Here is a 23,365-nt window from a genome sequence, read left to right as displayed (position 1 = left end):
AGCCAGTCTTACTTTTTATTTAGAAACAGAATCTCTCTAAGTTGATGTGAGCCTGAGTTGCCGAGGCTGGTTTATTTATTTATTTATTTATTTATTTATTTATTTATTCATTTATTTTTTGCCACACAGGGGGGGGGTGGAATGCAGGGGCATTCTATCTCCAAGCTACACCCCCAGCCCTATGTTTTATTCTTTAATTTTGAAACAGGGTCTCACTGAGTTGCAGAGGGCCTAAGTAGCTGAGGCTGGCTGCGAACCACGATCCTCCTGTTTCAGCCTCCCAAATGCTGGGATTACAAGTGTGCATCACCACACCTGGCTTCTGAGGTTGGTTTTAAACCTGCATTCCTCCTGTCTCAGCCTCTCAAGTCCTGGGATTACAGTCATGCGCTACCGTGCCTGGCTAAAAGCTTTTTTAAAGATTTGCCTAGCAATATTAAAAATGCTGGGTTTTTAACTCCCTTTTTTTGTGGTACTGGGGGATTGAACCCAGGGGCACTCTACCTCTGAGCTAAATCCCTAGCCCATTTTTTTCTTATTCAATTGTTTATTAACTCAACAAATAATAATTATGCATATTTGTTTAAAGTGATTTCTAGTCAGTGCAGATATAGAAGACAAATAAAATATATATCTACTTAAATAGTTGAAATAATGATTGGTTAATTTTAACCAGTGATAATATTAAGATTATATAAATAAAAAAGAGAAAATTCAAATGGTGAGATAACAAATTTTATATAAAGTTGTAATTCTCAGCCCTATTTTATTCTTTATTTGAAACAAGGTCTCACTAAGTTGTGGAGGGCCTCACAAATTGCTGAGGCTAGCCGTGAACCTGTGATCCTCCTCTCTCTGCCTCCCAAGTACTGGGATTGCAGGCATGCACTACCACAGCCTGGCTGAGAAAATAATTTTAATAGATTTATTTATGTATAATCGCTGTATAATAAACAGCACCTCTGGCCAGGTGTGGTGGTGCACACTTGTAATCCCAGCATTTGGGAGGATGAGACAGGAGGATCGCAGTTCAAAGACAGCCTCAGCTACTCATAGTGAGGCCTTTACAACTTAGTGAGACCCTGTTTTAAAATAAAGAATAAAAATATAGGGCTGGGGGTATAGCTTGGAGTTAGAATGTCTCTGGGTTCCATCTCCAGTACTGAAAATAAATAAATAAATTATAAATAAAACAGCACCTCTGTAATATACAAGAATTAGTGAGTTTTTCCATATGCAAATACTCATGAAGCTACTACAAAGTCAATATAGTAGACATTCAACACCCTTATTGTTCACGCCTCTTTGCAATCAATTCCTCTCTTCTTGTATTCACTATTTCCAGGAAACACTAATCTATCCATCTCTGTTGATTAGTTTTCTATTTCTAGAATTTATATAAATTTATTCATGTAGCAGTGACTGATTATCTGGCTCTTAATTTCAGCATAAATATAGTAAGGTTCATCTATGCTGCTGTGTGTACCATAATTCATTTGTATAAAAAGAATAATAATATAGCCAGGCGTAGTGGCGCACGCTTGTAATCCCAGCGCTTGGGAGGCTGAGACAGGAGGATCGCACAGGTTCAAAGACAGCCTCAGCTACTTAGTAAGGCTCTCAGAAACTTTGTGAGACCCTGTTTCCAAATAAAGTATAAAACAGATCAGGGAGTACAGCCTGGAGGTAGAAAGGCCCTGGGTTCCACCCCAGTACCACCAAAAAAAAATAATAATAATAATAAGAAGAAGAATAGTATAATTTTTTTTATTTATTTATTTTTATTTATTTATTTATTTATTTTATTTTATTTTTTTTTTTTTGCGGTGCTGGGGTTTGAAACCAGGGGCATTCTACCTCTGAGTTACACCTCCAGCCCTATTTTTTCTTTATTTTGAAACAGGGTCTCAGTAAGTTGAGGAGGGCCTCATTAAGTAGCTGAGCTGTCTGTGAACCCTTAATCCTCCTGTCTCAGCCTCCCAAGTACTGGGATTACAAGTGTGTGCCACCACGCCTGGTTATTTTTAGCTTATTTTGATATATAATTCCCAAAACTCCTGAAGTGCTTCACAAAAGCTACTCCTTTTAAAGATTAATTATTCCGCCGGGCGTGGTGGCGCACGCTTGTATTCCCCGCGCTTGGGAGGCGGAGACAGGAGGATCGCGCTGGTTCGGAGCCAGCCTCGCTGGCTTAAGAGACTCTGTTTCCACATAAAAATGTTAAAAAATAGGTCTGGGAGTGTAGCCTGTGGGAGTGTATACCGGAGGTAGAAGGGCTTCCAGGAACCCCAGTACCACCAAAAAAAAAAAAAAAAAAAAGATTAATCATTCCACAGAGTTCCATGTTTTTCAATGTTAAAATAAAGACATTCTTGCTGAACAGATGTTTAGTTTGAATAACATAATTACTCATAAGGTATATTTAGATATAAGATTTTCTTACTGTATCCAAGGAAAGTAAATCATCTTTGCTCCCACCAAATACCATTATTTCATTTTCTTTTCCCAAACAGGCTGTGTGCCATAACCTACAATTGAAAATTATGAACAGGGTGATATATTATCAAGGAGGAAACTATATTATTGACATATCAACTCTCAGTTGTACACACTACAATTCAATCTATTTCAAAAGAGGCATGATCAAACTGGAATCTTTGGCATATACTCAGAGGGGTTAGATTTTAGATATTCCTCTAGATTTCACTAAGGAATATTTCCGTTGGGATGATTTCTAATAATTCTAGTTATTATATCCCCAACCTCTTTATCTAAGTCTGTGTCATACACTGTCCTTGGCATACAGTGAATTAAAAGGAGCTGACCCCTTGCTGCGGACACAGGCACCTTGCCAGCCCCAGCAGCACGGGCCACACGCCTCTGCTCCTCACTCTTGCCTCTTCCTTTCCTGCTCCTTGTTTCCAGCTCCTGACAAACCCAGTGTGGCACTCATCACATTGCTATTATCAGACCAAAACAACATTCTGGGTACAGAATACCATACTTTCCTTATATTTCTGTCTTTAATATCCCCCTGCTGTGCATACCTAAGAAAGTATACTTTTTACTATCTTTACTATTTATATATATTTTTTTCGGTGCTGGGGATGGAACCTAGGGGCAGTCTACCTTCAAGCTATACCTCCGTTCTTTATTTTGAAACAGGGTCTAACTGAGTTGCAAAGGGCCTCACTAAGTAGCTGAGGCTGGCCGCGAACTGTGATCCTCCTGTCTCAGCCTCCCAAATGCTGGGATTATAAGAGTGCACCACCATGCCCGGCTTAAAATTTTTTAACATAATATTTGTACATATTTGTGGGGTACAGTATGATAATGTGATATATGTATGCAATGTGTAGTGACTAAATGAGAGTAATTAACATTTCCATCTCCTCAAACATTTATTATTTCTGTAAGTTGGGAACCTTCAGAGTCTTCTAGTTATTTTGAAGTATATCATAAATTGCTACAAACTACAATTACCATGGAAACTTCCTGATCAGGAAGCATCTGGGCTACCAATGCTGTTTTTTCTAGCCTAATATATATATTTATTTATTTGTATTTATGTGTGTGTGTGAGTGGGTGGCACTGAAGATTGAACCAAGTGGCATTCTATCTGAGCTACCCCCCAGTCCTATTTTATTTTTATGTTGAAACAGAGTCTTCCTAGGTTATTAAGAATCTCACTAGCAGGGCATGGTGGCGCACGCTTGTAATCCCAGCACTTGAGAGGCTGAGACAGAGGATCCCGCAGATTCGAAGCCAGCCTCAGCTACTTAGTGAGGCTCTAAGCAACTTAGTGAGACCCGGTTTCCAAATAAAATATAAAATAGGTCTGGGAGTGTAGCCCAGAGATAGAAGACCCCTGGGTTCCATCCCTAGTACCACATACATACACAAAAGAGCCTCACTAAGTAGCTAAGGCTGGCTTCAACCTGCGTGATCCTCCTGTCTCAGCCTCCCAAGTAATGGGATTATAAGCGTGTGGCAAAATTATGGTTTTGTTTATTTATTTTGTGGTGCTGGGGATTCAACCCAGGGGCTTGTGCATGCAAGTCAAGTGCTCCACCCTGAGCTACAGCCCCAGCTTGTTTGTTTATTATTATTTTGGTACTGGCGTTCTACCAGCATTTTTTTTTCCCAGAACAGGGTTGAACCCAGGGGCATTCTACCTCCGAGTTACATCCCCAGACCTATTTTATTTTTTATTTTTTTATTTTTCGGGTCTGGGGATGGAACCCAGGGGCATTCTACCTCCGAGCTACACTCCCTGCCCTATTTTTTATTCTTTATTTTGAAACAGGGTTTCACTAAGTTGCGGAGGCTGTCTGTGAACCTGTGATGCTCCTGTCTGTGAACCTGTGATGCTCCTGTCTCAGCCTCCCAAGTACTGGGATTACAGGCATGCACCACTATGCCCGATTTAGCCTAATACTTATGATTAACCACTATTTCTTTTCCCCACCTGTCTTATTCCTTGCTTCCCTTATGGAAAAAGTTTTATCTACTTCTAGGCTATTGTTCACCGTTTTTCTTATGCTTAGAATAGGTCATTCTTTCCAGGTCTTAAAAACAGGCTCAATTCCCAGAAATGTTCCAAATAATCCCTCTAAACTTGTTCTGTTACCATTTTTGTTTGGCACCCCTCACATTTACATGCTTAGTGTATGTGTCTTCCAGCTCCCTAAAAAGACCATGAGGTCTGTAAGATTAGAAACGGCCTCAGTGCTGTGCTGGAATTGGTCACTGCTAGTTGAAGCCGACTGTGCTCAGGTTCAGTGACAGCATGTTGGCAGCCTGAAATCAGCACCAGTGGGAGTATTGATGCTTTGGAAGTCAGTAAATGCTGCGCAGCAGGTGCCCCCGGCTCCAGAGTGGATGGAAGCACACACCAGCACACCACTGAAACTTCAGTATCCTAATATCATGCTTCTTAATAATGTCCAATATGGTACTCTGTACTCACTAGGTTCTCAAAATTTTTGTTTAGCGAAAGCAAACACAAAATACCGATATAATTTATTCAATGATTAAATATACAGGTTGTTTCACTGGTCTTTGTTTCAACTTTGAGAGTACTGTGATTATTTTTCTTAATAGAACAAATATCCAAAACAATTATACATTTTCACTTAATATCATATAAGTTATTTTTAGTATATGAATCCTTCTTACTTAAATTCTACAAATGCAAACAGTGGGAGTATTTACAATTTGTTAAACCAAATACTTTTCTCAAACAATCACACACACACACATCCAATGACAAATGTACTTCTGACCCAGGATAGAACTGAGTCATTAATATATTATTTACAATATACTCTGCCCAGTTCTCCAAATCATATGTTAGAATGTAAATTGGTATAAATTTTCAACATGAACTCAAATTATAGCCAAGCACAGTGGCACATACTTCCCAGTACAGGGGAGGCTGAGACAGGCAGATTTCAGGTTCCAAGACAGTCTTGGCAATGTAGCAAGGCTCTGTTGTAAAATAAAAAATAAAAAGGGTTGGGGTATAGCTTAGCTAGGAGGCAGAATGACCCTGGGTTCAATCCCCAGTACCACATACACAAAAGTTTCATTGTGGGGTTGGATATGAGGATTAAAAGGATTAAGTGGAGGAAATAGAATGCAGTGGATGACCTCATGTATGGGAAGGAATGGATTAATTTCCTGGAGAGAAGGCCATGTGTAGGTAGCCTTGGCAATACTCATAGAGTCCAATAAAGTTTAGGGCTCTCACTCTGGGCGCGGTGGCGCACGCTTGTAATCCCAGCACTTGGGAGGCAGAGACTTGAGGATCACGATTTGCGTACAGCCTCAGCTACTTAGTGAGGCCCTTCACAACACAGTGAGACCCTGTTTCAAAAAAAAATAAAAAGGCTAAAAAATACAACTGGGAGTGTAGCTCAGAGGTAGAATGCCCCTGGGTCACACCCCCAGTACCACAAAAACAACAACAACAACTTAGGGCTGGGTTCAATGCCTAGTACTAAAAGAATTTTTTTAAAAAAGGATTCTTGTTGACAGCCACCTATACAGGTTATCAGATATGGTTTTACAACCAGGCATCATTTTTATTTATGGTAAGGCTTGGAGAGAGTGTTACATTGTAAAACGGTGATTCTCAAACAGGACAATCTGTCCCCAAGGGAATATTGTATAATATCTGTAGATATTTTTGATTGTCACAACTTGGGGAGAAGGAGAGAGTACTACCTACATCCAGTAGGTAAAGCCAGGGATACTGCTAAACATCTTCCAATGCACAGGACACCCTAACAACAAAGAATTATTTGTTTAGAGGTATTATTAGTGCTTCAGAAACCCTGCCTTAGAGTTCAAAGAGGAGAACTGGGCAGTTTACATTTCAAATTATAATTTGTAAAAATTTGTACAAAATTCATATAGATGTTAAAAAATTATCACTTTCATAAAAATTAATACATACACACATATATATGTTCTCCTTACACTCAACTGTACCCCACCTGTACTCCTCCTCACCTCATACCTGAAGATAGATCTCTCTGTCTTATCTGCCTTAGGGAAACTCTGGCCTGGACTTCATCATCGAAGAACACTCGAAAGCCTTTCCTGCCTTGATTTTGGTGACATCTAGTTTGCAACCTGATGTTTTTTCTACAGACTGATAGTTTATGTCCTCTCACAGCTGCTCTAAACTTATAACCTAAACATTCTAATAAAGCATATTATTTACATGACACATCAGCTGAATCAAAAGAAATCTCTTTACATAGCTCTAGTTCTCACTAGTATACTATTGATAATAGTTGTGTTGCTCTAATTACTTATTAAGGGTTAAAACATAAAACAGGAGCAATTTAAAAATTAAACATATTTATATGACCACTTTGGTCTATAATTACTGTATACATACAATAAAAAACTAGAAGAAACAGATTATCTAGTCCAACTCTCTTATTTCAGAGATTAAGAAATTGATGTTCAGTTTCTTTATGTGACTTTTTTAAAGCCAAAAAATTAAGTAGTAGCTGAGCAAGGACTGTAACTCTGGGCTCACATATCTTAATATAAAAACTCTTTAAATTAAACTAGTATGTTTAAAAAGAGCCAGAATCGTTAAAATCATATCTTTCAATGATTTGTATACATGAAAATATAAGAATCACATACATATATATGACACTAAATATATGCTAATATATTAATATATATACACATCAAAGTATATATAAATGCTTTTAGGGTTTTTCTCAAATAAGCTATTTAATCATCTTTTATTAAACAAAATACATATATTTAAATTAACTTTACACTAGTATAAATAATCTGTAGCAAAAAATCTGAAATACATGGCATAAAAAGAACAAAATGTGTTACTGACTATAAGATTATTATATGCTGAATCTGAATTTCCAATGAAGATAGTTTTATTATATATTCAATCAAATTTGAAATAATAGGCACTAAAGTACTACTGTGATTTTCTTTATTGTCTCATTGCAGTATATTATTTCTATGGTATTTTTTCTTATAACATACCACATATAGGTAATTTGTTTCTTTTTCAAAAAACATATTAATAAATACATCAGACAATTTACAAAGAAAAATAATAATTTCCCATTGCTAGATTAGCATGAAATCAAATTTCTTCATTAAATTGCTTTAAGCTTCTTTTAAAAACAATTATTATTAAAGTCAACCTTAATCTTGTCTACTCATTAAAATATTAACATTTAAAAATAAATATAAGATTTTAATTATCTTATTCCTTTCATATTTATCAGGCAAGTTTATGCATTTACCTAAAAGAATAATATTTTCAAGTATGCAACTAGCGGCAAAAAGAGGATAGATCATTTCTAACAATTAAATATAATTAAAATGATAATTAAATTTAGGTAACATAAAGCTCATTTGAAAAATATCCTTTCTATTAGTTTATGATTTCAATGGCAAACACTATAAATTCAATGCTTTATCTTAACACTTTAAAAATTCTTAGCTATTTTACTATTTGTAATCTTCTATACTTACCTGGGTCTTGTGTTAGGTAAATGTATAAGTTGTTTCCAACAATTTGTTATAACATTATGAATCCAACCATCACCTGCAACATTATGACAATTCAGAAGTTATTTGGTCCTTGGGATACAATTAATGTTCCTAAATTTATCATGTCATATTTATGTGATTACCTTTAGTATGTAAGCATATTTTCTCATAAACACTTTCGAACATACAAAATAGTACAGTCATCCACATATTCCAGACTCAACTATCAAAGCTTGGGCCTGGGGGTGTAGCTCAGTGGTAGTACATGTACTTAGTACCTGCAAGATGCATGCTAGGCAAGCACTCTACCACTGAGTTACATCCCCCTCTAAGAAGGTCTCCTTCTAAGTGTGTGTGTGTGTGTGTGTGTGTGTGTGTGTGTGTGTGTGTATTACTGAGAATGAACTCAGAGACATTCTAAGCTACACCCCCAGCTCTTTTTTGTTTTGTTTTGTTTTGAAGCAAGGTCTCCCTAGGTAGTTGAGAGTCTTGCTACATTGCTGAGACTGACCATGAAAACCTTTAATCCTTCTGACTCAGCCTCCCAAGTACTGGGCTTACAGGTGTGCACTACCATGCCTGGCTTCCTTCTAATTCTCAATGTAAACATAGAGTTGGGAAATAAAGGAAAAAGGGAAGACTACCTTCACCATAACTATGAAATACAATTTTTTAAAAAATGAGATGATAATTATATGTCAAACTTTAAGTGACTTACTTAATGGAATATTATCTGCACTTAGTCCTCCAAATAGGAAAAGCTTATCATCAGCTATTGGTGTTAAAGTATGCCATGACCGATGTTTTGGGCTTTCTCCATTAAAAGAAATCCTGTGGCAAGTAAAAAAAAATCTAAGTATTATATTAATCAAAATTAAATTTTTTTTATCATCTCAGTTTTTTTTTTTTTTTTTTTTGGTGTGTGTGTGTGTTTTGCAGAACCAGGGATGGAACCCAGCAGCATTATACTTCCGAGCTACACCCCACCCCAAGCACTTTTTTTTTTTTTTGGTGGTACTGGGGGTGGAAACCAGAGGCTTTCTACCTCTGGGCTATACTCCCAGACCTGTTTTTATACTTTATTTGGAAACAGGGTCTCACTAAGTTACTTAGAGCCTCACTAAGTAGCTGAGGCTGGCTTTGAACCTCTGCGATCCTCCTGTCTCAGCCTCCCAAGCGCGGGGATTACAAGCATGCACCACCATGCCCGCCCTCCAAGCCCTATTTTTTATTCTTTACTTTTTATTTTTTAGGTGGTACTGGGGGTGGAACCCAGAGGCTTTCTACTTCCGGGCTATACTCCCAGACCCATTTTATATTTTATTTGGAAACAGGGTCTCACTAAGTTGCTGAGAGCCTCATTAAGTAGCTGAGGTTGGCTTTGAACCTGTACGATCCTCCTATCTCAGCCTCCCAAGCACGGGGATTACAAGCGTGCGCCACCACGCCCGGCCTTTATTCTTTATTTTGAAACAGAGTCTCACTGAGTTGCAAAGAGCCTAAGTAGTATCTGAGGCTGTCCGCGAACCGTGATCCTATCTCAGCCTCCCAAATGCTGGGATTTCAAGCATGAGCCACCACGCACAGTTTATGATGATGATGGTGTGTGTGTGTGTGTGTGTGTGTGTGTGTGTGTGTGTGTGTGAGTATGTGTGTGAGTATGTTGCGGGGGACTGAACTCAGGGCATTCTACATCAAAGTTACACTGCCAGTCCTATTTTATTTTTATTTTGAAACTGGTTTTCGCTACTTGCTGAGGCAGTCCTTGAACCTGAGATCCTACTGTCTCAGCTTCTGAAGTATTTGGATTATAAGCATGCACCACTACACTCAGCTATGTCTTTCCATTAGTATCTATTCCACTTGATCACAGAACATGGAGTAAAAATAAATTTAAATTCCCAGTTAATTCACAGTGTGTATTCATCATCATTCTTGGTTAAACAACATCTTTCAAGCCGGGCGTGATGGCGCTCACTTATCCCAGCATTCAGGAGGCTGAGACAGGAGGATCGTGGTTCAGACAGCCTCAGCTACTTAGTGAGGCTCTCTGCAACTTAGTGAGACCCTTTTGCAAAATAAAGAATAAAAAATAGGGCTGGGGGTGTAGCTTGGAGGTCAAATGCCTCTGGGTCCTATCCCCAGACTCAGAAAAAAATAAAAAAATCTTTCCCTATTTTTCAACACAATTATTTTCATGTGTATCATTTTTCACTGTTGTTTTATGTTTAATTTTGTGGTTTTAGCCATTTTCCCTAAGGATATTATAAGTTTTATTGCTAGTTTTGTTTCCACATTGGTCTGTTAAAGACATTCCCAAAGCATTATCTTCACCTGAAAATGCTAATCTAACTTAAAAATTAAAGCATGCATGCCATTATGGATGGAGGACAAATCTCGAACATTTAAAAAAAGTGGTCTCTTCTTTAAAGTAAAAACAGAAATAAAAACATAAACATAAGTTAGAAGCAAAATGTTGAATTTAGGAGGTGAGAAGATACTATTGAGCATTCTCGAATGCTCCATGATAACATGGGCCATTTAGAGAAAATGTAATCTATTCTCCCTCTCCCTCTCCCCCCTCCCCCTCCCTTCCTCCCTCCCTCCCTTCCCCCCCCCCTCTCATACTGGGAATGGAACCCAGGGGCACTCTACCTCTGAGCTAAACCCCCAGCCCTGTTTTTTCTTTATTTTGAAACCGGGTTTCACTGAGTTGCAGAGGGCCTCACTAAGTAGCTGAGGCTGTCCCCAAACCACGATCCTCTGGTCTCAGTCTCCCAAATGCTGGGATTACAAGCAATGTGCCACCATGCCTGACTTACTCTCAGCAATTTAGCAAGACTGTTCCAGAATAAAAAATAAAACAGGCTGGAGGAGTAGCTTAGAGATAGGATGGCCCTGGGTTCAATTCCCAGCACCAAGAAAATAAATCTGCTATAAGCCAGGCATGGCGGTACCTGCCTGTACTTTAATACTTCCGAAGTTTAGACAGGGCGATCGCAGGTTTGAGACTAATGCATGAGTAACTTAGCAAGAGACTCTCAAAACAAAAACTACAATGGCTGAATGTGGAGACCAGAGGCAGAACACTCCTGATGATCGATTCCCAATGCAAAGAGAAAAAAAGAAAAGAAAATAGTCCTCTATATTTTTGGTGACACTTCTATGGTTTTGTTTTCAATGGTATTTACCCTTTAGCTCTATCTAATTCCATTTCATTATCTGAATGGCCAAACTGATATCTAGACAGATTTATTATATTGCTAAATACACATCATGAAGCCAAACATGGTGGTATATGCTAGTAATCTCGGTACTTAGGAAGCTGAAAAGGAGGATCATAGGTTTGTGGCCAGCCTCAGCAACTTGGTGAGGCCCCCTGCAACTTGCAAATTAATGAGACCCTATTTCAAATTAAAAATAAAACAGGGTTAAGGATGTAGCTCAAAGGCAGAATGTTCCTGGATTCCATCCCCCCCAACACACACACACACACACACACACCAAAAAAAAAAAAACCCAAAAAACATCATAAATAAATCTTTTACCAGCCAGGTGTGGCGGTGCACACTTGTAATTCCAGCATTTGCGAAGATGAGACAGGAGAATTGTGGTTCGCAGAGCCTCAGCTACTTAGTGAGGCCCTGTGCAACTCAGTGAGACCCTGTTTCAAAATCAAGAATAAAAAATAGGACCGGGCATGGTGGTGCAATTTTGTAATCCCAGCATTTGGCAGGCTGAGACAGGAGGATCATGGTTCGTGGACAGCCTGAGCTACTACTTAGTGAGTCCCTTTGCAACTCTGTGAGACCCTGTTTCAAAATAAAGAATAAAAAAAGGGGGGGCTGGGGGGTATAGCTCAAAGGTAGAATGCCCCTGGGTTCCATTCCCAGTACCGCAAAAAAATAAAATAAAATAAAATAAAATAGGACTGGAAGCCAGGCGTGGTGGCGCATGCTTGTAATCCCAGCATTTGGGAGGCCGAGACGGGAGGATCATGGTTTGCCAATAGCCTCAGCTACTTAGTGAGGCCCTCTGCAACTCAGTGAGACCTGGCTTCAAAATAAAGAATAAAAAATAGGACAGAGGGTGAAGCTTGGAGGTTGAATGCCCCTGGGTTCCATCCCCAGACCCACACACACACACACACACACACACACAGCACTCTTTCTTCTACTTACCAGTCTTCAAAGAATACTTAGCATAAAACCAGTACTTTTATATCATCATTTTTTTTTTTTTTTTGCAGTACTGGGGATAGAACCCAGGGGCATTCTACCTCCAAGCTACAGCCCCAGCCCTATTTTTTATTCTTTATTTTGAAACAGGGTCTCACTGAGTTGCAAAGGGCCTCACTAAGTAGTAGCTGAGGCTGTTCTCAAACCGCAATCCTCCTGTCTCAGCCTCCCAAATGCTGGGATTACAAGCGTGCGTCACCCCACCCGGCTATATCATCAATTTCCAACTATTAGTATTTTTTTTTTTTTTTTTGGCGGGTCCGGGGATGGAACCCAGGGGCATTCGATCTCCAAGCTACACCCCCTGCCGTATTTTTTATTCTTTATTTTTGACAGGGTCTCACTGAGTTGCGGAGGGCCTCACTAAGTAGCTGAGGCTGTCTGAGTACCGTGATCCTCCTCTCTCAGCCTCCCGAATGCTGGGATTATAAGTGTGTGCCAGCATGCCCAGCTATTTTTGTGTTTTATATAGTTTGACTAAATAACAGACTATTGAATTCATGCATTTCTTGCTTACACATAAAATCTGAAGAAAAAAAATACCAGTTCAATTTTAGAAACCCAAATTTGGATTATGGACACACACACACACACACACACACACACACACACACCTGAAATGTAGTTAGGTTTCAAACTTACCTTCCAGACCAAGTCCAGGTATCTAAATTTAGATAGTGCAAGTCATTCATCCTAGTTTGCTAAAATGAAAGTGTGTAAAATTAGACAGTGTTCTACATCTTTTATGGGCTACATGTTAGTTTTAAAGTAAGTTTAGATTAAAAATACTCTCTATCCTACTCAAAATCAGAAGTTTGAGTATTGAGAAACAATGCTAAACATTAATAAAATTAATACATAGCCACCAAATTAATGAGACAAAGGAAAAGGAAGAAATGGGATTTAACTAACAAGATTTAGGTTATAAATAATTAAAATTTTCTGATAATACACTGAAGTGAAAAATTCTCCTCATTAAAATATGATTTATAAGCCGGGTGTGGTGGTGCATGCTTGTAATCCCAGCATTCGGGAGGCTGAGACCGGAGGATCGCGGTTTGCAGACGGCCTCAGCTACTTAGTGAGGCCCTCTGCAACTTAGTGAGAACAAGTTTCAAATTAAAGAATAAAAAAACTAGGGCAGGGGGTATAGCTTGGAGGTTAAATGCTCCCAGGTTCAATCCCTAGACCCACACACACACCAAAATAATTGGGCAGGGGGTGTAGCTTGGAGGTCAAATGCCTCTGGGTTCTATCCCCAGACCCGCAAAAAAAAAAAAATTATATATATATAGATATAGATATAGATATAGATATATAGATATATATAGATATGTTTGATTGATTGATTTTTTTGGTGGTACTGGGGTTCCTGGAAGCCCTTCTACCTCTGGGCTATACTCCCAGACCTATTTTTACATTTTTATTTGGAAACAGGGTCTCCTAAACCAGCGCGTGCAGCTGGCTTTGAACCTGCGAGATCCTCCTGTCTCTGCCTCCCAAGCGCGGGGATTACAAGCGTGCACCACCATGCCCGGCTTTTTTTTTTTTTTTAATCACAGGTTATAAATCCTGTGATTGCTTGTATATGGCCTGTTTTAGAAACAGAAGATAGGTAAAAGTTATTATTAAAAAAAATAGAAAATAGCTGGGCGTGGTGGCGCACGCTTGTAATCCCCGCGCTTGGGAGGCGGAGACAGGAGGATCGCGCAGGTTCGAAGCCAGCCGCGCTGGTTTAAGGCACCCTGTTTCCAAACAAAAATATAAAAAATAGGTATCTTGGGAGTGTAGCCCAGAGGTAGAAGGGCTTCCAGGAACCCCAGGACCACAATAAAAAAAATAAATAAAAATTAAAAAAAGAAAATAAATGAAAGTTGTGTGTATGTGTGTGTGTGTGTGTGTGTGTGTGTGTGTGTGTGTGTGTGTATATAATTTTTTTTTTTTGGCAGAACTGGGGATGAGACCCAAAGGCATTCTACCTTTGAGCTACATCCCCAGTCCTATTTTTTATTCTTTATTGTGAAACAAGGTCTCATTAACTTTCAAAGAGCCTCACTAAACTGAGGCTGGCCGTGATCCTCCTGTCTCAGCCTCACAAGTACTGGGATTACAAGCATGTACTACCACACCTGGCTAAAAGTTCTTATTAAGTATAATTTTAGTCTCTCAACTATTTTAATGTTCAATTGTTTCAAAAAGTCAGATGATAAATTTTTATACGAAACATCAAAGCTGGGCGTGGTGGCGCACGCTTGTAATCCCAGCGCTTGGGAGGCTAAAACAGGAGGATCACACAGGTTAGAAGCCAGCCTCAGCTACTTAGTGAGGCTCTGAGCAACTTAGTGAGACCCTGTTTCCAAATAAAATATAAAATAGGTCTGGGAGTATACCCCGGAAGTAAAAAAGCCCCTGGGTTTCACCCCCAGTACCACACACCCACACACACACAAAAAAAAAAAAAAAAAAAAAAAGAAGCATCACAACATGAAAATAGCATTTCTATTAAAAATACTAACCAAAACACGTCCGCCAAAGATATAGCCTTTATTTCCAAGAACTGCACAGGTGTGTGCAGCTCGTGGCTGTGGTGGAACTCCACCCTGCAAACAGAGATCAGAACAGTCACACTCCTGCACTCCACAGGAGAATCATCTGACCAGTAGGTCATCATTCAATAAAACCCTAAGCAAAAGTTCATTTTAAATAATTATAAGCCGGGCGTGGTGGCGCACGCTTGCAATCCCGCACTTGGGAGGCTGAGACAGGAGGATCGCACGGGTTCGAAGCCAGCCTCAGCTACTTAGTGAGGCTTCCAGCAACTTAGTGAGACCCTGTTTCCAAATAAAATATAAAAAAGGTATGGGAGTATAGCCCAGAGGTAGAAAGCCTCTGGGTTCCACCCCCAGTACCACAAAAATAAATAAATAAATAAATAAATAAATAAACAAACAATAATTATAGACCAATACTACTCTTCAATAATAAAACTTATCCTTCCTGATCTTTACTTTTGTGTGTGTATTTGGTGCTGGGGACTGAACCCAGGAGCATTCTACCTTCAAGCTACAAGCTACACCACCAACCCTATTTATTCTTTTTTTTGGGCAGGTTTGGGGATGGAACCCAGGGGCATTTGACCTCCGAGCTATACCCCCTGCCCTATTTTTTATTCTTTATTTTGAAACAGGGACTCACTAAGTTGCAGAGGGCCTAAGTAGTTGAGGCTGGCTGTGAACCACGATCCTCCTGTTTCGGCCTCCCAAATGCTGGGATTACAAGCGTGTGCCACCACTCCTGGCTTATTATTTATTCATGTGTGTGTTGGGGGGGTACTGGGTGGAACCCAGGGGCTTTTCTACCTCCAGGCTATACTTCCAGACCTAATTTTTATACTTTATTTCGAAACAGAGTCTAAGTTGCTGAGAGTTGGCTTTGAACTAAGTAGTTGAGGCTGGCTTTGAACCTGTGCGATTCTCCAGTTTCAGCCTCTCAAGCGCTGGGATTACAAGCGTGAGCCACCATGCCCGGCTCCTAATTTTTTATTCTTTATTTTGAAACAGGGTCTCACTAAGTTGCAGAGGGCCTCACTAAGTAGCTGAGGCTGGCTACAAATCTGCAATCTTCCTGTCTTAGCCACCCAAGTACTGGGATTACAAGCGTGCATCACCATGCCTGGCTTTATTTTTTATTTGGAAAAAGGGCTCACTTTTTCCAAATTATAATCGTGTGCCACTGCATCTGGACTGATTTTTAGTATTCTTTCCTTCTCTCATTCATTCATTTTGTACTAGAATTGAACCCAGGAGCATTCCACCTCCAAGATATACCTTTAACTCAATTGTGTGTGTGTGTGCGCGTGCGTGCACGCGCGCGTGTGTTACTGGGGATGGAACCCCAAGGTGGTCTTCTTTTGTTTTTTTTTGTTTTTTCCTCACATCTGAGCTATACCTCCAGCCTACTTTTTATTCTTTTTTTTTTTTTTTTTTTTTTTTTTTTTTGGTGCTACTGGGGATGGAACCCTTCTACCTCCAGGCTATACTCCCAGACCTATTTTATATTTTATTTGGAAACAGGGTCTCTTAAGCCAGCAAGGCTAGATTCAAACCTTCCCGATCCTCCTGTCTCTGCCTCCCAAGAGCTAGGATTACAAGCATGCACCACCATGCCCAGCATTTATTCTTTATTTTTGAAACAGGGTCTCACTTAAGTTGTGAAGGACCTCACTAAGTAGCTGAGGCTGGCCATGAACCTGCAATTCTCTTATCTCGGCCTCCCTAGTACTGGGATTACAAGTGTGCACCACTACATACGGCTGCTACTTTTTATTTTTGAAACAGAATCTCACGATGTTGCAGAGGGCCTCACTAAATTGTGAGGCTGACTGTGAACCTACTATCCTCCTGTCTCAGTCTCCCAAGTACTGGGATTACAGGTGTTTAACAGCACACCTGGCTTGGTTTTTAGTTTTTAAAGTGTTGTTCTTAAATCCTTGATTACTGGGTCTCACTAAATTGTGGAGAGACTCACTAAGTAGCTGTGGGTGGCTGAGAACCTGCAATCCTCCTGTCTCAGCCTCCCAAGTACTAGGATTACAAGTGTTCACCACCATGCTCAACTCCCTGATATAATTTAACAAAATAAAATTTCACATAGATTGTAGCTTGAATACAAAGGTTTTTTTTTGTTGTTGTTGTTGTTTTTGGTAGTACTAGGAAGTGAACCCAGGTGCATTCCTGTGAGCTATACTTCCAACTCTTTTGAATTTTTGTTTGAAAACAGGGTTTCACTAGGTTGCTGAGTCTTTCTAAATTACTGAGGCTATCCTTGAACTTGAGATACACATGTCTCAGTCTCCTAAGTACTGAGATTATAGGGGTGCACCACCACTCTCTGATGAAATATAATGATTTAAAAGATTAAATTTTGCCAGGTGTGGTGGTGCATGCTTGTAATCCCAGAATTTTGGAGGCTGAAACAGGAGGATCATGGTTTGTGGACATCCTCAGCTACTGAGTGAGGCCCTCTACAATTCAGTGAGATCCTGTTTCCAAATAAAGAATAAAAAATTGGGCAGGAGATGTAGCTCAGAGGTCAAACTCCTCTGGGTACCATCTCCAGACCCGCAAAAAAAAAAAAAACAAAAACAAGCAGGTGTGGTGACACATGCTTGACATGCTTGTAATCCCAGTACTTGGAAGGTTGAGACAGGAGGACCCTAGGTTCAAAGCCAGCCTCAGCAACTTAGTGAGGCCCTCTGAAACTTAGTGAGACTCTATTTCCAAATACTAAAAAGGGCTGGGTGTAGCTTGGAGGTAGAATGCCCCTGGGTTCAATCCCCAGTACCACACACACAAAAAAATTCTCTCTTCCTCTGTCTCTGTCTGTCTGTCTCTCTCTCTCTCTCTCTCTCTTTCTTACACACACACACACACAATATCAGATATCAGAAGTGAACAGTGAGTACATAATGGGATAATCTCAGACACTCTAAAAAATTAAATATACCCCCTAACCCCTCACAATCACAAGAACTTCATTGTTGCCTTAAGCCAAACAATCCTTTATTAATTCTTAAAACTCTTAATATTAAATAATAATTCTCTACAGTTTACTTTGAATGAATATAGCAGATTTTTTTTCAGTACTGGGGATGGAACCCAGGGACATTCTACCTCTGAGGTACTCCCCAGCCCTATTTTTTAGTCTTTATTTTGAAACAGGGTCTCACTGAGTTGCAAAAGGCCTCACTAAGTAGTGCTGAGACTGTCTGCGAACCACGATCCTCTCAGCCTCCCAAATGCTGGGATTACAAGCGTGCGCCACCACACCTGGTTCTATAGTAGATTTTTTAGAGTTCTTAATTGGTAAGAGAGAACATAATGGGTAGTTACGAACTGACGGGAGCCAGGCTGGGAAGTAATGGCTGTGGCAAAGCCTGTGCTCAGCACGTGTGCCCAGCATGAAAGACAGAGTAAGAGAAGGAAGGAAGCAAAACAGGAAAAAAGATTTGGAGGAAAACTTGTCTGCATAATTTCCATGTGTCCATGATGGGGTCTCTGAGTCTGTATTTCATTTCAAGTTTGAAGAACCCAACATTTTCAGCTCATTGCCTACTGCATGTGGACATGGATTTAAGCTCTAAATCCAGTATCATAACTTCCTAGACTCTTCAGCCTTACTTAAGGAACTGTGTGGAGGTCAACTTGTTAAGAAATAATTCTGATTTTACTTGTGTAACACTTAAATAAGTAAAAGAAAGCCATTTAAGATTTTTATATCCTAGCCTTTCCAGCGAAACAAAACTTATTATTACCCCATCCCAAAGTTCCAGACTCTTGCTTATTTTCTAAAGAAGTAGAAATAGAGGGTTAAGCAGCCTAGATCTAGGATTAGTTTCAGTAAGCTCAGTCTCAATAATATTTTTATCTATCTACCTGCTGACATGAAATTATCTTAACAAAGGTAAAAGTTCTCTTAGTCCATTAATAAAGACACAAGCTGAAAGTGGTGGAATATATCTAGCAGGCGGAGACAGTAGGATCACAAGTTCAAGTCCAGCTCAATAACTTAGTAAAACCACCAGCAACTTAATGAGATCCTGTTTTAAAATAAAAAATAAAAAAAGGCTGAAGGGTGTAGCTCAGAGGTAGAATGTCTCTGGGTTTAATCCTCAGTACCAAAAAAGGAAGAAAGGAAGGAAAGAGAGAAAGAAAAAAAGAAAAGAATAAAGAAAGGTTCAAATGCTGATCAAAGGAAAATTTTACAAGTATAAATAATTCACAGTTGATTGGTTCTAAAATTAGAAATGGGGTAAAGAGAACAAAAAAGTACCAGAAACCTAAGATTCCCTGCCTGGAAAAAGAGGATGCAAAGGTCAAACTCAAACTCTATAACATGTGTGTGTGTACACACACACACCCCACACCCCACACCCCACACCCCACACCTGGGGGCACTGGAGATTGAACCTATGGGCATTCTACCACTGATCTACACCCCCAGTCTTACTTTATTTTATTTATTTATTTATTGTTTTTTTTTTGCGGTACTGGGGATGGAACCCAGGGGCATTCTACCTCTGAGCTACACCCCCAGCCCTATTTTTTATTCTTTATTTTCAAACAGGGTCTCAGTGAATTGCAAAGGGCATATTAATAGGCAATGTTAGTGCTGCCTGCTTAGAATTCCTTTCAGTTCATTTCTGATGAGTTTATTGATCACAATACTTTTCTTTCTATAAAATGGATATGTGATTCAAGTCTAGTCAGTCATCCGCTTGGCCCTTAGGGTGGACATGTAATTCAAGATTGGCCAGTCAATCCTTTGGTAACAGGGGGGCTGTAAAAAGTGGGGACGTAGCTGGGTGTGGCGGTGCACCTTGTAATCCCAGTACTTGGGAGGCTGAGACGGGATTGCAGGTTTGCAGCCTGCTTCGCCTACTTAGTGAGGCCCTCTGCAACTTAGTGAGACCCTGTTTCAAAATAAAGAACAAAAAATAGGGCTGGGGGTGTAGCTCGGAGGTAGAATTCCCCTGGGTCCAATCCCTAGTACTGCAAAAAAAAAAATTAAAACATGTTGGCAATATATTTATATTTTTGCCATGCTACAACTGTATATAGTTCTGATTTCAAGGATTTATAAGAAGCACGGGTATTTAAAGTCATGGACTTTTTAAAAAAAGAAAAAAGGAACTTCTTAAAAGAGCTTTCATTAAATCAGGGCATGACACTTGAGGGTAAAAAAAATACTGGTAGCTATAACTAGGCATGGTGGCGCATGACTGTAACTCCAATATTTGGGAAGCTGAAAAAGCAGGATGACAGGTTCAAAGACAGCCTCAGCAACTTAGTGAGGCTTCCAACAGCCTAGCAACCCTGTTTCCAAATTAAAAAAAAAAAAAGGTGGGGGATGGGAGTATAGCTCAGAGGTAGAATGCCCTGGGTTTCATCCCTAGTAGTACCCCCCCCCAAAAAAAATGGTGGCACCTCTTTAAAAGATTTTTTTTCAGCCAGACATGGTGGTGCACACCCGTAATCCCAGTATTTGGAAAGCTGAGACAGGAGAATGCAGGTTTGTGGCCAGCCTCAGAAACTTACAGTAAGGCTCTCAGCAATTTAGTGAAATCCTGTTTCAAAATAAAAAATTTAAAAATATGACCAGGGGCAGGATGGGGGGTTGGTTGTTCAGTGGTAGAACACCCCTGGGTTCAACGAGCCTAGTACTACCAGAAAAAAAAATTTTTTTTCTAGAAAACCTTATGCAAGAGGAGAAAAATATATGATATTTTACAAAAATGGAATTGGTGACAGTTATTCAAAAGAACCATTTTGAATATGATCACAAACCCAATTACTAAAATCCAAATAACTTAGTTAAAATAGATTTAAAAGTTATCAATGAATATATGACTATAAAAGTACCTTTTTTGCCGGGTGTGGTGGTGCACGCTTGTAATCCCTGCATTCGGGAGGCTGAGACCTGGAGGATCGCGGTTCAGGGACAGCCTCAGCTACTTAGGCCCTCTGCAACTCAGTGAGACCCGGTTTCAAAATAAAGAATAAAAAATAGGGCAGGGGGTGTAGCTCGGAGGTCGAATGCCCCTGGGTTCCATCCCCAGACCCGCAAAAAAAAAAAAAAAGTACCTTTTTAACAACACTTACTTTAATTTCTGGTTGAAACCAAGTCTGTGTCTTCGTGTCAAATACATGGACGTCATTATGCCATCCCCAGAACATCTGTTCTTCCTAAAACAGAATTTTTTTTTTTTTACAAAATATCTAAAAGCTTTTATTTTTTTTATTTTTTTATTTTTATTTTTTTTTGGTGGTACTGGGGTTCCTGGAAGCCCTTCTACCTCCGGGCTACACTCCCAGACCTGTTTTTTTTAATACTTTTTTATTTGGAAACAGGGTCTCCTAAGCCAGCGCGCGCGGCTGGCTTTGAACCTGCGCGATCCTCCAGTCTCTGCCTCCCAAGCGCGGGGATTACAAGCGTGCGCCACCACGCCCGGCTTAAAAGCTTTTATAATTTTTACACTATTGTTACATTTCTGCCATATGTTTACTGGTAAAAAAAAAAAAAAAGAAACCTCTTTATAAATACAGTTTAGTATTACCAGAGTAATAAAGCTAGTGCATTCAAAAGCTGCCTTACACGGGGCGTGGTGGCACATGTTTGTAATCCACAGTACTTGGGAGGCTGAGACAGGAGCAGGTTTGTGAACAGCCTTGGCTACTTAATGAGGCCCTCCACAACTTAGTGAGACTCTGTTTCAAAATAAAGAATAAAAAATAAGATTGGAGGTATATAGCTCAGAGGTAGAATGTCCCTGAGTTCAATCCCCACTACTGCTAAATAAAACAAAACAAAACAAAAAAGCTCCCTTATGGTCCCCAGAGAAGGACAGCATCACCTGCTGACTTTTTTCTCATATTGTATACAGTGAAATCATAACTTACTGTTGACAGTCTTTCAATTCTCTTAAAGGAATGTCTCTTAAAGTTGCATGGACAGCAGGTGCCTGTAGTCCTAGCGTTTGGGAGATTGAGGCAGAAGTATAACTTGAGCCCCTGCCTGGGAAGCATAGTGAGAAACTATCTCCTTCCCCCCAAAAAATTTGCAGAAGCCGGGCGTGGTGGCGCACTTTTGTAATCTCAGCGCTTGTGAGGCTGAGACAGGAGGATTGTACAGGTTTGAAGCCAGCCTCAGCTACTTAGTGAGGCTCCCAGCAACTTAGTGAGACCCTGTTTCCAAATAAAGTATAAAATAGGTCTGGTAGGATAGCCTGGAGGTAGAAAAGCCCCTGGATTCCACCCCAGTACTACCATAAAAAAAAAAAAAAAAAGATTGCAGAAGAGCTGGGCGTGGTGGCGCATGCTTGTAATCCCAGCATTTGGGAGGGGCTGAGACAGGAGGATCATGGTTCACAGACAGCCTCAGCTACTTAGTGAGGCCCTCCACAACTTAGTGAGACCCTGTTTCAAAATAAAGAATAAAAAATAGGGCTGGGGGTGTAGCTTGGAGGTAGAATGCCCCTGGGTTCCATCCCCACGCCCGGCAAAAAATGTTCCATTTTAAAAGTTAAAAAAATCTTATACAGCTGGGCGTAGTGGTACACACTTGTAATCCCTGTGTTTGGGAGGTGGAGACAGGAGAATAGCACAGGTTCGAAGCCAGCCGCGCTGGTTTAAGAGACCCTGTTTCCAAATAAAAATATAAAATATAGGTGTCTGGAAGTGTAGCCCAGAGGTAGAAGGGCTTCCAGGAACCCCAGTACCACCAAAAACAACAACAACAACAAAAATTTATATAAACATAAAGAATTTTAAAAATACCCATATATAAAGTGACATATATGGAATTTATACATATATTTACATCATAATATACGATGATAATATATGATAGTAGAAGGTAAAATTCAAAAGAGTTACTGCACATCTTGGTGGTGAGATCAATGGTTTTTAAAGTTATATTTTAAACAATTTCTTTTATTTGTTTTTGTTTTTGTTTTGTTTCATTGTTTTTTATTTTTGTGGTACTGGGGATGGAACCCAGAGGCATTCTACCTCTGAGCTATACCCCCAGCCCTACTTTTTATTCTTTATTTTGAAACAGGGTTGCGGAGGCCTCACTAAGTTGCAAGGCTGGCCTCGAACCTGCAATCCTCCTGTCTCAGCCTTCCAAGTACTGGGAGTACAAGCATGCGCCAGCACACCTGGCTCGTAGAAGCCATTTAAGCTATGAATAATTCTGGTGGACATGTCTAAAATGAGGTATATGTCAGAAATATCCATTATAGTTAAATATGAACAATATTTCCCAAAATCCCCAAGTTGTACTAAAGCCTCTACTTGTCTAACAGAAGCAGGTATAATTAGTTATGTAAGAAAAGAAATCATAGCCGGGCGAGGTGGCGCATACTTGTAATCCCTGCACTTGGGAGGCTGAGACAGGAGGATCGCGCAGGTTTGAAACCAGCCTCAGCTACTTAGTGAGGCTCTCAGCAACTTAGTGAGACCCTGTTTCCAAATAAAGTATAAAATAGGTCTGGAAGTATGGCCTGGAGGTAGAAA

The 23,365-nt window shown here is 39.8% G+C and overlaps 1 protein-coding gene across 1 annotated transcript in view; it reads right to left on the bottom strand.

The window, feature by feature from the left end:
- The window catches only part of KLHDC1 (kelch domain containing 1), a gene marked incomplete at both ends in the record, with an annotated part of 52,761 nt that overhangs the window by 5,514 nt on the left and 23,882 nt on the right, over positions 1 to 23,365 (bottom strand). Inside the window, 6 exons of the mRNA XM_080707891.1 lie at positions 2,444 to 2,528; positions 8,035 to 8,107; positions 8,771 to 8,883; positions 12,933 to 12,991; positions 14,807 to 14,890; positions 20,951 to 21,034. Coding sequence (XP_080564017.1) covers positions 2,444 to 2,528; positions 8,035 to 8,107; positions 8,771 to 8,883; positions 12,933 to 12,991; positions 14,807 to 14,890; positions 20,951 to 21,034 — 498 coding nt within the window. The remainder of the gene's footprint in view (positions 1 to 2,443; positions 2,529 to 8,034; positions 8,108 to 8,770; positions 8,884 to 12,932; positions 12,992 to 14,806; positions 14,891 to 20,950; positions 21,035 to 23,365) is intronic.

Source organism: Muscardinus avellanarius (genome assembly GCF_963383645.1).
Source record: "Muscardinus avellanarius genome assembly, chromosome: 12".
Lineage (NCBI taxonomy): Eukaryota > Metazoa > Chordata > Mammalia > Rodentia > Gliridae > Muscardinus > Muscardinus avellanarius.
Note: the sequence above shows the minus strand (reverse complement) of the source record. Positions and strands in the feature narration are given on the sequence as shown.